Source organism: Micropterus salmoides, unplaced genomic scaffold (assembly GCF_014851395.1).
Source record: "Micropterus salmoides isolate LMB-PRFRI ecotype aquatic unplaced genomic scaffold, ASM1485139v1 Ms_hic_scaffold_2251, whole genome shotgun sequence".
In the NCBI taxonomy this organism is placed as follows: domain Eukaryota; kingdom Metazoa; phylum Chordata; class Actinopteri; order Centrarchiformes; family Centrarchidae; genus Micropterus; species Micropterus salmoides.
In genome coordinates this window covers 6,400-24,330 of record NW_024041431.1, presented here as the reverse complement: position 1 = coordinate 24,330, position 17,931 = coordinate 6,400, and the positions used below count along the sequence as shown (strand labels likewise).

At 41.7% G+C, this 17,931-nt stretch overlaps 1 protein-coding gene across 1 annotated transcript; it reads right to left on the bottom strand.

Annotated features, from left to right (window-relative positions):
* Positions 1-8,960: 8,960 nt before the first annotated feature.
* On the bottom strand, positions 8,961-17,638 carry LOC119917812 (max dimerization protein 1-like; the record flags this gene model as incomplete). The annotated part of the gene is given in 5 exon segments (XM_038738226.1): positions 8,961-12,451; positions 13,833-13,901; positions 13,904-13,991; positions 14,193-14,307; positions 17,609-17,638. Coding segments are annotated over 5 exon segments (499 nt in total), but the record flags the coding sequence as incomplete, so codon positions are not given.
* Positions 17,639-17,931: the final 293 nt, after the last annotated feature.

Here is a 17,931-nt window from a genome sequence, read left to right as displayed (position 1 = left end):
TGGGACCCCTTCCTCTTTCCCCGAACACAGAAGATCTCTTCCATCTGTTTTTGCATATACACACATGCAAAGCACACACATACACACACTCAAATGTCTATCTCTTGATCTGAGCTGCCAGCTGTGATGGAGGATGATCATGTAAGGCCGCTGTCACTCAGCCCCTTTCTGCACTGACTTTATGATCAGACATAGAGCTGTACTGTATCTGGCTACTGCAGGATTTCAATTCAGGTGATGAAATCCAGTGAAGCTAAGATAAATTCATTCACTTGTGATGAAAACTGTCTAACTGAATGGTGAATATGGATATGTAACACGATATGTGCCATTTACTATTCATTGATCGCTTTCCAGAGAGAATCTGTGGTCCAACTTCAAAATGATGGCCGATACAGTTTGACTGATTACATATTTTTTGTATAATAAATTGTTTACATACCTTTGATTGTCATGCAAAGTAAAAAAGCTACTTTTTCACTAAGTTGGGGCTTTTTTTGTGTTTCACAGTCTAACAACAGGATTACAAAATGTGTTGAACTGCTCTTCAGACCAATAATGCTTGAGAATACAGATGATCCTGAGCTACAAGAGTCATTCTAAGATAATAAACATTTGCACAGCAGACATTTTGACATTTTTCAAACACAGGGGCAACTAATATCAGTGATAATTGATTAATTGCAATGCAATAATCGCTGGAAGTGACACATTCTCAATGATAGCGTCAGTGCTTTAATGCTAACCAAATAACCTACAAGATGAGCTGAGCATCCTTTTGTAAAATTGCTCGTTTTGTTGCACATACTTGTACTATATGTTGTAAATTATTTATGCACACAGCAACACTATACTTTTTAATGATCTATGTGACACATAAAGCTTGATTTTGATTTGATTTGAGATGGAAGAAAACTGGTGATGCTAATTAAGCAAACACGTCAGTCAAATACAAATATAAACAAGTGTATCGCATATGTTACTCTCAGTTTCATTGTGGTGAGACTTGTGCCTTTAGTCTGGAAAACCTTTAGTACTGTTGCCAAAGAGCATTTTTCATTTGCGCAAAAGAAAACAGTAGAAATGATTGGTTACAAGAAACACACCATTTTTATTCTCAATTGAGTGTTACTAATTAAAAACATTCAATCCTTTTACTTAAATAAAGCAGCACAAGTTCATTTTTTGACCATTTGGAGGCAGCAGAACGACCTATAAACACACCAATGAGTCCGCTGTCTATATCACTCTCCTTTTAGCTCTGTTTTTGGTCTTCACCAACTAATGACGGGACATGTGTTTCTTTAGTTGCTAAAAGCTCCACTGTTCACTAGCTAGTTGATAACTTTGTCTGCTGGTTATTAGGAGCTGCAGGTAGCATTCAGTCAGTTTATCTGAGCTTAATAGCCAAAAACATCTGACTACAGCAGAAACGAGGTTGATGAGAGCAGTGAGAGCTAAATAATGATAAAATTACACTGTCTGCTCTTAATACATAAAGTTATTTAATCTATTGTTTAAACCATAAAATTAATGATTACTTCAGTGTTGGCCGGATGGTGTGAAAATGATTTGGCTCAGGCGTAGCAAGTCATTTTGCCACAGCCATGTGCGAGACCCATAAAATATGAAATTTTCGCAGACAGTTTTGCAGTTGCATTATATATTTGAAGGTTGTATTCAGGCTGTCAAACTGACTCAAAAGGACGTGAAAAAAAATGAAAGATAGAAGCATACTGATCACATAGTACAAGTGAACCACCGCTTTCCCCCGACGATTGAGACAAAAGATAACGATATTCAATTCAATTCAATTCAATTTTATTTATATAGCGCCAAATCACAACAACAGTTATCTCACAGCGCTTTTCATAAAAGAGCAGGTCTAGACCGTACTCGGTGATGTTATTTACAGAAGCCCAACAGTTCCCACCAAGAGCAAGCACTAGGCGACAGAGGCAAGGAAAAACTTCCTTTTAAGAGGCAGAAACCTCGAGCAGGACCATGGCTCAGGGTGGGCGGCCATCTGCCTCGACCGGTTGGGGTGTGTGTGTGTGTGTGTGTGTGTGTGTGTGTGTGTGAGTGAGTGAGTGAGTGAGAGAGAGAGAGAGAGAGAGAGAGAGAGAGAGAGAGATGTAAGGAGAGAGAGATGTAAGGAGAGAGAGGGGAGGGAGGCAGCCTACACAATATACACACAGAGGTACAGACAGTGAAGGTAATGTTGCTATAGACTAAATGAAAAATGGTACAGATATTTATAATAGTGTTAATGGTAACCATCGTAATGTTAATGATTATAATAACAATAATAACAATAAGACTAGCAACAATAGTTGTAGCAGAGGGTGTCGAGCAGGAACACAGGGGCAGCAGGTGACCCGCAGCCACAGATCCAGACTCCACAGCTCCAGAGCCAGAAAACCTGCAGGAAGTGATAGGAGAGAGAGAGAGACGAGAAAGCACAAGACTACCAGAAAGGGGAGAAGTTGTGTTAGTAACATGCAATAATGGGATAAGGTTGCATACAGAGGGAGAGAAAGTAGAGGAGAGAGGAGCTCAGTGCATCATGGGAAATCCCCCGGCAGTCTAGGCCTATAGCAGCATAACTAAGGGATGGTTCAGGACTACCTGAGCCAGCCCTAACTATAAGCTTTATCAAAGAGGAAAGTCTTAAGCCTAGTCTTAAATGTGGAGATGGTGTCTGCCTCCTGAACCCAAACTGGAACCTGGTTCCACAGGAGAGGAGCTTGATAGCTGAACGCTCTGGCTCCTAGTCTACTTTTGGAGACTCTAGGAACCACAAGTAACCCTGCATTCTGGGAGCGCAGTGCTCTGGTGGGGTAGTAAGGTACTATGAGCTCTTTAAGATAAGATGGTGCCTGACCATTAAAGCTTTGTAGGTAAGAAGAATGATTTTAAATTCTATTCTGGATTTTACTGGAAGCCAATGCAAAGAAGCTAAGACAGGAGAAATGTGATCTCTTTTCCTGGTTCCTGTCAGAACACGTGCTGCAGCATTCTGGATCAGCTGAAGAGTCTTAATGGACTTTTTCGAGCAGCCTGATAATAAGGAATTGCAGTAATCCAGCCTAGAAGTAACAAATGCATGGACTAGTTTTTCTGCATCATTTTTAGACAGGATGTTCCTGATTTTCGCAATATTACGTAGGTGAAAAAAGGCGGTCCTTGAAATTTGCTTAATGTGAGACTTAAACGACATGTCCTGATCAAAGATAACTCCAAGATTCCTCACAGTGGTGCTGGAGGCCAAGGCGATGCCATCCAGGGAAACTATATCTTTAGATAATGCGTCACGGAGGTGCTTAGGCCCCAGAGCAATAACTTCAGTTTTATCTGAGTTTAACATGAGAAAATTACAGGTCATCCAGGTTTTAACATTCTGAAGGCACATTTGAAGTTTAGCTAACTGATGAGTTTCATCTGGCTTGATCGATAGATATAACTGAGTATCATCTGCATAACAATGAAAGCTTATGGAATGTTTCCTGATAATATTGCCTAAAGGAAGCATATATAAAGTGAAGAGGATTGGTCCAAGGACAGATCCTTGAGGAACTCCATGAGTAACTTTGGCGTGCATGGAGGACTCATCGTTAACATGTACAAACTGAAATCGATCTGATAAATAGGACTTAAACCAGCTTAGAGCGGTTCCTTTAATGCCAATGAAATATTCCAGTCTCTGCAATAGGATCTGATGGTCAATGGTATCAAATGCAGCACTAAGATCTAATAAAACCAGTACAGAGACAAGTCCTTTGTCTGATGCAATAAGGAGGTCATTAGTAATTTTCACCAGTGCTGTCTCTGTGCTATGATGAGCTCTAAATCCTGACTGAAAATCCTCAAATAAACTATTGCTCTGTAGAAAGTCACACAGCTGTTTAGCAACTGCTTTCTCCAGAACCTTAGAGAGAAATGGAAGGTTAGATATAGGTCTATAGTTGGCTAAAACATCCGGATCAAGTTTGGGCTTTTTCAGAAGAGGTTTAATTACAGCTACTTTAAAGTACTGTGGTACATAGCCTGTTGATAAAGATAGATTGATCATATCTAGTATAGAGGTGCTGACTAAGGGTAAAACATCTTTAAGCAGCCTAGTCGGGATGGGGTCTAAGAGGCAGGTTGATGGTTTAGATGAAGAAATTATTGAAGTTAGTTGGTAAAGATTGAGGGAAGCAAAACAGTCTGTATCTGGTTCTACAGCTGTTTCTAAGGTTCCTGAGTTAAGAGATAAGTCGGTGCCAATTGAGGGCAGGTCTTGGTGAATTTTGTCTCTAATAGCTAGAATTTTATCATTAAAGAAGCTCATGAAATCGTAACTACTGAGAGCTATGGGAATACTTGGCTCAATAGAGCTGGGACTCTCTGTCAGCCTGGCTACAGTGCTGAAAAGAAACTTTGGGTTGTTCCTATTTTCCTCTATTAATGACGAGTAGTACGCTGCTCTGGCATTACGGAGGGCCTTCCTATAAGTTTTAAGACTATCTTGCCAAATTAAATGAGAATTTTCCACTTTAGTGGAACGCCAATTCCTCTCAAGATATAAGGATCAACACTGTTCCTGTAAAGCTGGGTAGGCTATATGTTCACTATTACAATCGTTAAAAAGCAGAACAGTAGGGATTTATAAGGTTACATTCAGTAGGAAGTTAGCTAGCGTTAACTAACCAGCTAACTAACATCACACAAGCCTATATTTATCTGGATTTATTTTAGGTTTTGGAAAGACAATAAATCGAACTTCTCCTTTCAGTCTCTCTGGGTAACAACTGTAACTATTACAAGTGCCCCAGGAACAGCGTTTGAGCATATCTTGGAAAAATACGGCAGAAGAAAGCCAGAAAACGACGCCTTTTGCATTAGAGTGAATGTAGCGCAGCCATGAAAGTGTCGGACCTCAGTTAGAGCAAGTCCTATACTGCGCTGTGATTGGCCAGCTGTGTATTCGGGGCGTGGCTTAGCGAAGGGTTAATTATGTGCAAAGTTTGGTGAGTTTTTGAGCATGTTTAGGCCCCCAAAAAATTGCATTAAAAAGAATTCCTTCAGTTCCAATAGGGACCTTGCATGTTTCATGCTCGGACTCTAATTAATGTAGCCAGGTGAACCAGGGGTACAGAGTTCAAAAGTGTTACGTGTATAATGTTATGTAATTGCTGGTGAGATTATTTCAGCAATAACGTTCCTCTCTGTTTAATGTCACTGTCACTTCAAGAGTAGTACGTGGGACGGATCACGTGCGAGGGTTGAGTTTCCGACGGGACACGGGGAAAAACGAAAGTGTCGGCCCTGTGGTGTAGTGAAACGGCAAGGGATGTACAGTGGTTTATTGATACGGAGGATATCTCAATAAACCATGGTAAAGTACATTAATAATCCTTGAGATCAGCAAATGAAAGATTGAACTACCTAGCGGACCAAGGTAGATGCATGAAGACCTGGGTGTCCCAGCTGATTCCTGATGATTGATAGATAGAGGGGAAATTGCGGTGTTGCAGCAGCAAATTGACACAGAATACAAATAATTTACAGACCAGACATATTTACACAAACTAACATATAATGTACAAAATTTCCTTTAAAAATATATTTACAATGTATATTTACAAATATGAGATGTATACACAAGTGCAACTGTGCGCATATTCAGGATGTGCAATTAAGTATCACTTGCAAATATTGAGAGTGTTGAGTATGATGTTTTACTATAATGTCATGTCCTTTATCAATCACGTGTCATTCAGTCTCCTCTCCCTGCCCAGAGGAGAGTTGTTGTGTATTGTGGCATTGTGACAGTGGGTAGGAAGGACTTCTTGTAATGGTCCTTGCTACAGTGGAGTTGTAGGAGTCCACTGTAGCATGTATGTGTGTGTGTGTGTGTGTGTGTGTGTGTGTGTATCTTCGCCATGAGGGGAAGAGACTCTGACCAGCGAAAACAGCATGAGTGGCAAGGTGTGTTTACAAACAAAATGGTATTATATTAGTGTATACTGACGCTGTAAATAAATTGTGTGTTTTGTACTTTTCTGCTGACTTAGAGGGGAGATACAGGTGTGGGAATTCCTGGTGTGTGTTGGGGGGGGTGTCATTAGATGACAGTGGCTTACTGATTTCTTTCATAAAATATTAATTCTCAGTTCCTGTACAAAGTGTTGGGCAAATTATATTTTGTAAATGTATTTTGTGTTTTCTGGTAAGTTCAAATATTTACCATGACTTTATGACCTTGTGCGTTGTGTGGCAAAATTAATGTATTTATTTATATTTGGTTTTTATTTTCTCTATTTAGAAAAGGCCACTACTGTTATCTAGAGTTGACTGTTGTCAAGATTTTGGTGTTTTCTAGACGTTGTTGTTTTCTAGACTTTGTTGTTGCTCTCCAAAGCCTGTAAGTGATTGAATCACTTTCTTCTCACTCAATTGTTCTCTAGGGCTTTGTGATGTTGTGTTTCCATGGCACACGGGATTTGTTGTATGATTGTGATGCTTTGGTGTGTGTGTTCTCTGCATGCAGTTTGCTTGTGTGGGTGTGTATATGTATGACTGGTCGTGGCAGTCCTGGGAGGCGATCAAAATAAAACTAAGCTGGGCGTGTAGGTCCTGGATAAGCTGCTGGATTTGACTAAGCTGACAAGCGAGGTTGTGGAGAGGTGGGTCAGTAGGTCCGTGACTCTGACACACACCCGCTAACAAACACACTTAATTACACAACTCTGTCAATAACATTTCTATTCACGCACTCAGAGGCAGGCAGGTAATGTAAATACACTCAGCTGGAGTGTGTTATGCTTGGCTGAGACTAAACTGCATTGCGGTGTCTGGCTCCAGTTTCATGTGCAGATTAAACATAAGGTGTGTCTTTTGGTGGATGCTTTTTAATATTACCTATCTCTATAGTATTTCAGAACAATATCAGTCCCCAAAGAATGTTGTTGTCAGTGAAAACTAAATATCACAGTGTCTCTTTTGCTATTGCTAATGCTATTGTACCAGTGTATAATTCAATTCATTGACCAGATGGATTTTGGAAAATATTTTAGGAGAGAGAGAACGAAGCAGGAGATTGGCAAGGCTGCTGATTCTCAGGTCAGTAGTGGACTACATGTCAGTAGTTTTTGGCATGTCTAGGCACCTAGGCATCACCTAAACTAAATTATATCATGATATTTATTATCTTTGCTATATTCTGACCCATTTAACTTTCTGCATTCATTGGCTGTAATAAAATAAATAAATATGTAGATGTTGCCTGAATGTAGGCTAGGATATCCATGAGCATATACCCACAGATACAGATACACACAAGAAAATATAAGAAAATGAAAGCAATCATACATACATGCATAATCGTTGCTCCAAATCTTTTATCCCTTTGGCCATCAGGTTATTAAATTCAGACAGTAGCCACTTTAAACAGGATCCTTATTAACAGCTTACATATGTATACTTGTATGAAACCAAACCACAGAGCAAAATCACACTCTGATTGAACCAAGGTACAGTGCAGTAACAGTAAATACTGTAATTAAATAACCTTCTTTGGACCTGCAACTTATCTAATAGAGAGATGAATTATATATGGTATTACTTTATCACACATTTACAAGAGTAGCTGGACAGCATTTAAGTCATAGCCTACAGAAGAACTCAGTCTGGCCTGAGTGAATTCCCCCCATGCAGCTATGATGTGTCTGAAAGCTAACATTACAGTAACTTTTGATCAACAGAGGAGAATGGGGGAGAGAATATATCGCTTTTTACTGGTTGTTCACTGGTTGTAAGTGTAGTTCTAATACAACAACAAAAGATGTGAGTGTAAAAATTTTGCAAGCGCAAGGTAAGAATTCCCTGAAGGTAACCCAGGAGGAAGGCAAGCTGGTGGAGGCAGTGTGATGCTTTGGGCAATGTTCTGCTGGGAAACCTTGGGTCCTGCCATTCATGTGGATGTTATTGTATTGCAGACCATGCACACCATTTCATGGAAACGGTATTCCCAGACGGCAGTGGCCTCTTTCAGCAGGATAATGCTCCCTGCCACAAAGCAAAAATGGTTCAAGAAGGGTTTGAGGAACACAACAACGAGTTCAAGGTGTTGACTTGGCCTCCAAATTCCCCAGATGTCAATCCAATCAAGCATCTGTGGGATGTGCTGGACAAACAAGTCCGGTCCATGGAGGCCCCACCTCACAACTTACAGGACTTAAAAGACCTGCTGCTAATGTCTTGGTACCAGATATTACAGCTCACCTTCAGAGGTCTAGTGGAGTCCATGCCTCAACAGGTCAGGACTGTTTTGGTGGCAAAAAGGGGACCTACACAGTCTTAGGCAGGTGGTCATAATTTTATGGCTAATCAGTGTAGATGCAAATGGTGGCGAAGATGCGCCCTTCAACCAGAATGAACTGGTTATGTGTGAGTATTTCTCCATTTGGAGAATCCACTTCTGGAACTCAGTCCAAGACCTACTATATATTGAAATGGCACTGGAGCTAACATGGAGTTACAGAGCTACCCAAAGTCTTTTCCTATGTCTCCCTTCCCCCTCAGCAGTCAGGGAGCTCCAGAAGGGAAGCAGGATGCTTTCCAAGATGCTCATCCCCTTCCATATTCTCCTTTTCTATGCTTTGCGTGTGTTGGTAATTGAGCAGCAGTCAGATGGTTGGACAAACCTGTCTTACAAACCTGGGATTTGGCCAACAGATTACTCTGAAACACACTGGATGGCTGGCAAGGATTAAGCCCCCCCATGGAGGCTTGCTTTGATCTGCTGTGCAAAAACCTCCTCATTATTGTCTATTCAGCCTCTACATGACGATTATTCATTGTATGAGAAACTGGTGGGTTGGGCTCAGCGGTTAAAGCCTTCATTTGCTCTTACAGTGTAATTACTGTACAGGGGTTTGTGTCTCGAACCACAAATAAAGACAATGACAAGGTGATAGGTAGGTAAACAAGGGTTTCAAATGTTTTATTCCTTTAATATCAATGGCAAATATAAATTGCTGCTCCACAATTCTCTCTTAAAATTTTTGCCCCTTCTACATTTGAAATATTTTTTTTTTAGACTTTGTCCAAATTCTCCAATTCTTAAAAATTAAGTGCACAAAATGCCCTCCTTTAAGTTGTTGTTCAACAAACAGACATTTCTGAAGAAGAAAGGTGGCAGGCGACGACGATGCTCATGAAATTATGATGGGGTGTGTCTGTGCGGTGTAATGGATGAAAGCACCACGCCTGAGACAGTCACATTGAAAAGGAATGGCCTTTGTGATACATGTCGATATATCATATACACTCATAAATGTCATATTCTGTTGGGTCATACATTTGTGTCTGTTTTAAGGCATTTTTAGCCACTTTGTATGCAGGGATAAAAAGGTGCAACAAAAACAAAACAAATATACAAATGAACATTGAGTTTCCCCTGATGCTGAAACCTGTAGCTTAAACAACTGGTCTGACTGTAGTCTTGTTCTTTGAGGGATTCCACACCTGCTTCTTAAGGCAGATGCTGAGCGCACCAGGGTCTTTGTTTTTTTGTTTTTTTTTTATTGGGGAAGTGAGGAGCAATAGTTGCATGTGATCACTGACACATACACTACCCCCACCACACGCCCCTGCCTCTCCTGCACCATGGATGCCAACGCAGCATGTGGAGGAGAGAGTCACGCACGCACACGTCGATTGGCGAAAGATAAGACGACAGGCCATGGATGGGAATAAGGAGGAAACAGGAGACTCCCATAGACAGACATCAATGCTTTGGGTAATACATAAAGTCTTTGTCGAGGACTTTTTGCATTTTACTAGTAAACAAATGAACAGAAACATAGCCTTACAATTTTTTTTAAACCACCCACCCTCTACAACCCCCAAAAATTCTCTCTGAAGACGGTGACGAAATAAACACAGTTTGCACAGGCATTCACCGACAGACATTTCAGTGAACACACCTGCCCACTCACACCTAATATTCCACACATTTCCCCGTTAGTCCCCCTAGTAGCGTGGCTAAACAGTTCCTCTCCGTTTGAAAAAGGTTTCAATTTGACAATAAAAGCAGCATTCCACACTCAAAACTAAACAACCCTATATCTATTTTTCTGATTCATCTTCATGCTTTAACTGAGATTTGCAAGTGGTGGCTGCAGGAGCGGGGAGGTTTCCTTTGGCACTGTGCTGCCACACTGCAGGGTGGAGGACATCTACATTCAAAGAGCTGCAATCCTCTCCCTGCCCGTGATGATTTGGAACCAAAAACAAAAAGGGCTAAAAATCTCACCTGGTGTGAGCAGCCATTTTGTTTTTTAAGGTTTCCCAGGCACCGAGATGGGCGAACAGGAAACACACCTTTTGCCAGAGGAATCATCACCGCCACTCAACCTGGCCACCGACTCCTCTCTTTTATACTTTTTTTATTCACATTTTTTATCAATTATTCCGATTTTTTTGTCCTTTTATTCCCCCCGTTAAAGGGCAACATGGCTTTGAAAACAGAAGAAAAAAAGATCATCAACCACAAAGAAAACATTTTATTTTCTAGGAGCACCGTGTCGAACAGACACAAAAGCCTCGAGGCACAAGAAACATTTCTAAATATTCTATGGACTGACTAGGCTGTGCAAACAAACTACACGTTGGAAACTCTCAATAAACCTCACAGGAACATAGGCTATGACTAATTAAATATATTTATATATTCATCTAGATATTTAGTATATGTAATAAATACATTTGCTGATAGACATAGAGATCTTTCTGTAAACTATTTACATTTAAAGGTGTACATTTTTTGCAGAAACAATAAATAGCTATGAAGGCAAGGCAAAGGAGAGAAAATCTGTTGTTTTAACATTTTGGTGCTTTTCATTTGTGAACACAGAGAAAGAGTTGGGCCTTTCTCAGTGTGTTCCCACTGAAAAGTTAAAGCCAGTCCTTCTGTATCTCGACTCGGCTCGTCTCAAACTGAACTCTCCCTTCATAAATAATTGGCAGGAACATCCACTCGCAAAAAAATAATGCTCTCAATCTCACCTGCCTGTCCTCTCTACATAATGGAATGTGCTCCAGTCTCTCGACTGCTCTCAGGGGATATGCTCTTTCCTTCCTATTAATACCTGGTGAAGGGGGCAGTGAAGAAGTAGTGTACAAAATTTACCAGCACCTGCCGAAATATACCAGCATTCGGCCTGGTGGCTGGTGTTTAAAGTTTCCAAACCTGCTAGTGACCCCTGTCGTCGCCAGGCTCAGACGTGACATACATACATTATGATAAATGGATGCTTTAAAAACGCCACAGTCATCAGAGAGAGGCAAAAAACATCAAACCCACCCCAAAACCCTCCCACATACCCCGGCCCCTTCACAATCTCATGCTGAACTAATTTTTTGTTGTTGTTTTTGATTTTGTTTTTACTTTTTCCTCTGAATGGCAGGTGTGGACAGAAAATTACAGGGTAGTTATGAGCCTGCCTGCCAAAGCCTTGGTAATAAGGGGCGTATTGCTGTCGGACCCTGACGGTTAAACAACACACACAGTCTAGTTTAGTTTCCACAAACTCTGCTGTGCTCTGCAGCACAGCTGTGGCGTAGTTTTCCCACTTCATCTGGCAACATTACTGCAACAGCTGTAGTGGGAGCCTTTAAGTTTTGTAAGAGACCGGAAAGTGCAAAACACCGTGGCTGACTGGTGAGCAGGCCAGAAAGAAAGCCTGACATCATGTCAGCGTCACACCTTTTGGGAGGACTCTGTCTCATTGGACAACTAGGAGCGATGGAGGGGTATGTGTATGTGTGTTTAAGTTTGTGTGAAGTAAGGGTGAAATCAAGTGCTTCCCATGGCTCTTGAGGCATAGAAAAAGAGGCAGTGGGATATTGTGTGGTAACATTCTCTGGCTGAAAGTTGTGTTTCTGACGGACGGAGGGGTGGAGTGTCTTTAGAATCCTTGTCTGACTGGTGCAGAGCAAGTGACACCCTAAAGACTGACCGCTGATGATGTGCTGGATGTGGGCGGCTGTCTCAGAGGTGTTACAGTCTTTAATGGAAATCTCCGTGGGGACAGGAAGTCCGCAGAAGCCCGGCTGGAGGAGAGGCCTCAGACTCGATTAGTCCTGGTTGGGATGGAGGGAGGGAAGGGGATGAGGTCTGAGCGGGACCAGGAAGTGGCGAGACAATCTTGTGATGGGATTGGCTGAGGCCGGGAGGCGGGAGTTGGGTCAGTAACCAGTGCTGTCTATAGGCTGCAGCCCAGCTGCTTGGCCGTCTCCTGAGTGTCCTGCAGGCGCAGCAGGCTGGCGCTGGAGTAGCCCTCGTCGCTACAGCTGCTGCGCAGGCTGCCCCTCTCATCCCCTGAGTCGCTCACACTGCTGGTGCTCCACTCCAGGTCACCCAGCAGGTAGTCCGTCCCCTCCACGTCCACATCCAGGTCTTCTGTTGGAACAAAAAGACAACATTGTGATATGGCTGAATGATTCAATTCAATACTATCATTTATCAATACAAGTTTTTCTGAAGGTTGCTCAAAAGCTCATTTTACTACTTTAATCTTTCCTGAGCAAACAAGGCCGGGTACTACCTCTTCAGTCATTTCTTCTAGCACCTGGACTGCAAGACCCTGTGTACATAATACTTTTTGCTTTGCACCTTCAGCAGCCCCCCCCCCCCCCCCCCCCCCCCCCGCACTTGAAATATGATAATACCTTGATAGTATTCTAAATGTGGGGGGTGGTGATGGGGCAGTGGATAAGGTGCATGCTTTAGTGTTCAATCCCGTACTGTGACACATCCACCAGTGTGTCCCTGAGCAACACACTTAACCCCTAGTTGGCGTGCGACCTCTGACATGTATAGCAATTGTAAGTCGCTTTGGATACAAGCGTCAGCTAAATGAGTAAATGTGGTTAACATAGATTACATTAATGCTTATCTTTGATGGTCATATTATACACTACAGTAGATCATTTAGTTTAGTGATTTATTTTCTGATGATCCAAGCAGGCTCATATACAACACATAGTCATTTTGATGGAGGGATCATAACCTGCCTGACTGACTTATTCTGAATTATTTCTTAAACCCTGATACTATTATTTGTATTCCTATCGTTTTTGCTCATTGCATTTATAAAGAACTGCCTATGACTTGAGAGGACACACTCTGCATTGTCAAATCTTACAACATTTTTACATGTTATTACAGATTATTTTGGTGGACGGCAGCTGTGAGACCTCTGTACTAACAGTGAAACAATGATGTGCCACAACACTATGTTACTGTTTGCTGCATTCTTAACACTGCAGATTACACTGGATTTATTATTAGTTTGACAAGAGGATTTATACGTCAGAATGTATAATTTTTATTTTAATAAATAATTATTTTTAATAAATAATTTAGTAAACAGAACGAGTTTAGATTGTTTAGTTTAACAGAGACTCCAAAACATAAACTTTATTGCGCATATTCAGCAGTCTTTTCTCAAGACAAAGATAACAGGCGCTCGAGAGACTTATAGTAATGATAATTAACCCTTTTTGTTTTGAATGAACAGCCCCCCCCCTCCCTCCATCGTCTTTTCATTATTGCATATTTTGATTTATGATAAGACAGCTGTTGGCTCTGGGGTTGTTTGAGCTTCTCACAACGCGACGATATCACTTACAATCTCTGAATAATTACATAAATAAAAACATCCAACCCATTGAAAAGACACAAATGACCACAGTAGCGTAAGTAACATATAATTTGTTCTCATCTGCTTTCATGGAGAGCAGTGAGTGTGTCGTGTCTGCGTGCCTGGGTGAAGGCTCACCTTGGTCAGAGTCGGACTTGTCAGAAGACCGAGTGGAGCCGGTACTGTCCGTGCGGGTTCTCTCCACCCCAGCTGCTCCAGACGCCTCCTCAGGTGTCTCTGCTCCCGCTGTAGCTGCTCCACGGTGTGCTGAGCTCTCCTATCGCTCTCCTCCAACCTCTGCAGGGTGAGGAGGGGAAAAAAGTTGGGGAAAAAGTTGCTGTGTGTGTTTTCCCTCAGTGGCTTATCTAAGAGCTTTTAGTCACTCAGTCACACACTGCTAACACACTTACCCAAATTGCCCTCTTCACACTGATTAGGTGAGTACCAGACACACATATTATTATATATATATATATACACATATATATGTACACACACCTTGATATGATCTTTGGCCTTCATCAGCAGGCTGAGGGTGGTGTGCCTGTTAGCATCTGGTCCTAAGGGAACGAGGGATTTCAAGCGCTCTAAACACAGCCGTAGATGTGCCCGTCTGAAGAGAGAGCAGAAGAAACAAAGAGAGAGACAAACTGTCAAACATCATTAGCATTTTTTCAAGTCAGATCCACACAAAAAACAAGCATGTAATTTGTTGTGTGTGAAAGTTCATAAATGGCCTTGGAAATGAATAGAATACAAACAAACAAAAAATAACTCGTGGTCCACTTCCTTAATGTTTTTTTTCTGGAGCTTTCTCATGGTCTTCATCAGTGGAGGGAGTTTGCTCAATTATATGATGACAACTGAGCCATCTCATCGTGACGATGTGCGGATGAAGACCATGAGATGCGGTTGAAAGCTTATGCAAAAAGCTAGCAAGTTGATCTTGATTTTTATTTTAACGTCAAACGTGATTAGTAATTGATGCAAGGCTGCATAAAGCCTTAAGTAGCTTACTTATTATAAAGGCTGAGAATTGTCTTGAATTTTTCATTACTATTTCCAATAAGATATCAAATAAATACCTTTTTCAATACCTTACTTTACTGTTTTTTGACCATGCAAGTGCCTCAGCTCTAAAGGATGGCAATGCCGGTCGGTTGGCCCACCTTTCTGGTCTGACTGAAATACCTCAACAACCAATGGATGGATTATCATGAGGTTTAGTGATTCCTTAACTTTCATTGAGCGCCATCATCAGGTCAAAACCGAATCCCTGCAAACCTAATTATGCGCCCATCACCCTCACAGTGCTTCGTGTTCAAAACTAAGTTGGTCAACATTGTCATTGTGAGCATGTCAGCATGCTGATGTTAGCATTTGGCTCAAAGCACCAACTACTACTCATGTTATTCAATAGTCTTGTTATACAACAGAAGCCTAACCTCTAAAATGTTAAATATTGTCGACACACAAGCAGCCTTACAAGCACTGTGCCTAAATACAATACAGTCTATTATTAAAATATTATTATGGTCTGATTAAAGAATAAGTAAAGTGTGTATCCGAGTATGCACTCAATGCTATGTTTAATATTTGACAGTTTCAGTACTTTTATTGTATTGCAACAGACACATTTTTGGCTGTACCAAAGAAGTATTCAAGTACCCCACCCACCATAACACATCACTGATGTAACTTTGGGATCAATCGATATAGAAAATAAATATCAGCCAAAAGGAATTCTGGAGAATCATTCCCCAAACAACAGGGAAAAAATAAAAGAGCTTCCTCTGAGCTACTGTGTGTTTTGGTTACTCAGGTTTTTGATACAAGAGTTACTCACTCACATTAAGAGGTAGTGATGAGATTCTCCTGTGTATGTCTTCAACATTGTAACATTATGACATATTGTTGCTACATAACCTGTGTAGTAATATCCTATTAGGATATTTCATTGAGCTGATCCTCCCTTGACAAGAAGAAAACAGAAATGTGCTTAAATCCAATCATCATCTGTGACATATGTCTAGATCTGAACTCATTATTAATGTCACCTGTCCTACAACAACCCCCCCGCGCGTGCGCTCTCAGCTGCTCTAAGCTGGCAGCCTTGGCAGTTGCTAAGGTCTGGTGGGTGTTTGTGACCACTTGACCCCACTGTTACACAACACACACCTCCAGCTCCAGCCTCGGCGGAGTGTGTACGTGTCTGTATGCCTGTGCATGCCTCAGCGAGTGGGCGTGTGTACGTCAGACTCTTCCTGAGAGCGGCTGTAAAATCGTTTTTTTCGGTGGTAGAGGGCTGGCTGGATGAGTTGTTCATGTATTGTCCGCTGCAGGTAATCCTGAAGTGAACGTCACGGCCCAAAAGAGTTTATTCAAATCAAAATACTTATTTTACTGTGCGCAGCGAATCCACATAAATATATTCGCACCCCCCTTTGCCCTTTTAAACACGCACGCACGCGCGCACGCACGCACGCACGCACACACGCACACACGCACACACACACACACGCACACACACACACACACACACACACACACAGCAAGTGGATCCCACACACCCACAAAAAAAAAAGCAGTAGTCAGCGGCTGAAACCAAGTGCCTGTTTCTCAGCTGACTCAGTCCAAAGGGCAGATTGATATTACATAACATGGAAATGCCCTTGCCTGTGTTGTTCTGACATAATAAAGGGATCAGCAGGGCTACATAATGTTTGTTAACGAGCAGCAGACTCATGAAACGGCACAGGTCACATGGTATCTAAGTGGGAGGAAAACACTGCGGACATTTCAGCAGCAGGTTATTCTGGTTTACTGTGGTTTCAGTGCAGTGTGTCAATAGGTGAGCATGTATGTGGAGCTATAGGCTGGATGCTACATTTCTCTGAACCCAGTTTTACACTTAAATGTACCACCTGTACATTGTACAACAATTTCAACTCGCACCTGACTGTGTGAGTTGAATTTGTTGCGTAAAAGCAGTTGGGTTACCGTGAGTAATTTACTACCTGCCTATAATGGCGTTCTACCATCAAGCTACTGTTGGAGAAACTGGCTAAAGGCTAGGAATGTTGTCAAGTTATATTACGACGGGGCCATGCTCATAATTTTTACTTACTGCTGGGTGTAAGGTGTCTCCACACACACACACACACACACACACACACACAGACACACACACACACACACGCACAGTGCTAAATCCCAGGCACAGGCCTCAGTGCCATGTATTATTATTTAGGCTGTCCACCTAGCTGCTGGTTTCGATCAACTACCACAGGCAGGGTGGAAGCGAGTGAAGCGAGTGACAGGGACATAAAAGACACTAATTCTAGCAGAAACTACTGAAAAACAGCAGCAGTTTGATTTTTGTTTGTGTAACTGTGACATTACTTTATTATAGTAAAAGTATGAATTTGATAGGAGGAGTATGGGTCTATAGTAGCTCTGCTCTGTGAAGTAGCACTTTGGCACAGCGGTGCTTTGAGCTAAATGTTAACACCAGCATGCCAACATGTTCACAATGTCAGTGCTAAAATGAGGATGTTAACTGGTTTAATGTTTACCATGTTGACCGGCTTAGTCGCGCATGTTAGCATGCTAACCTTTGCTAATTAGCAATAAGCACAAAAGTACAGCTGAGGCTGATGGGAATGCCATTGGGTTAAAATGTTGACCTGTACTTAAACAATATTAATTTATTCACTATTTTCTCTATTTATTTGAATACTGGGTAAAATCATCCTCCATACTTAACAGAGATTCTTAATCTGATAGAAAAAAAACATTCTCCGTCGACATACCATAATTTACTGACACTTTACATGGTGACAGCAGGGTGGAGGGTGGAGTGCTATTGTTATGGTTTGAGGAACAGCACAAACACACAAAGACATTTTACATACCTGTTTTTTTCCATTTCATTGTGCGTGGACCTGAGGAGATAAAACACATATGAGAAACCACACATAATATCAGAAGCACAGATTAAACAGGTTCCTCTCTGCGTGCCATCAATGCAGTCCAAAGCCTTACTGCAGGGGAGTGACAGAGAGAGACGCTGTGTGGGAGTTTATGAGCAGTCAGAACGGCAGACAAAATGAGATTCTAGGAAATCAGAAGAGCAGGCTGGGTATTCTGATGCCAGAGGCTTGTTCTACCGACGAAACTTGTGCTTTTTAAGGACCACACTCAAATACGTGATGAGGAGGCCAGGAGTGAACATAGT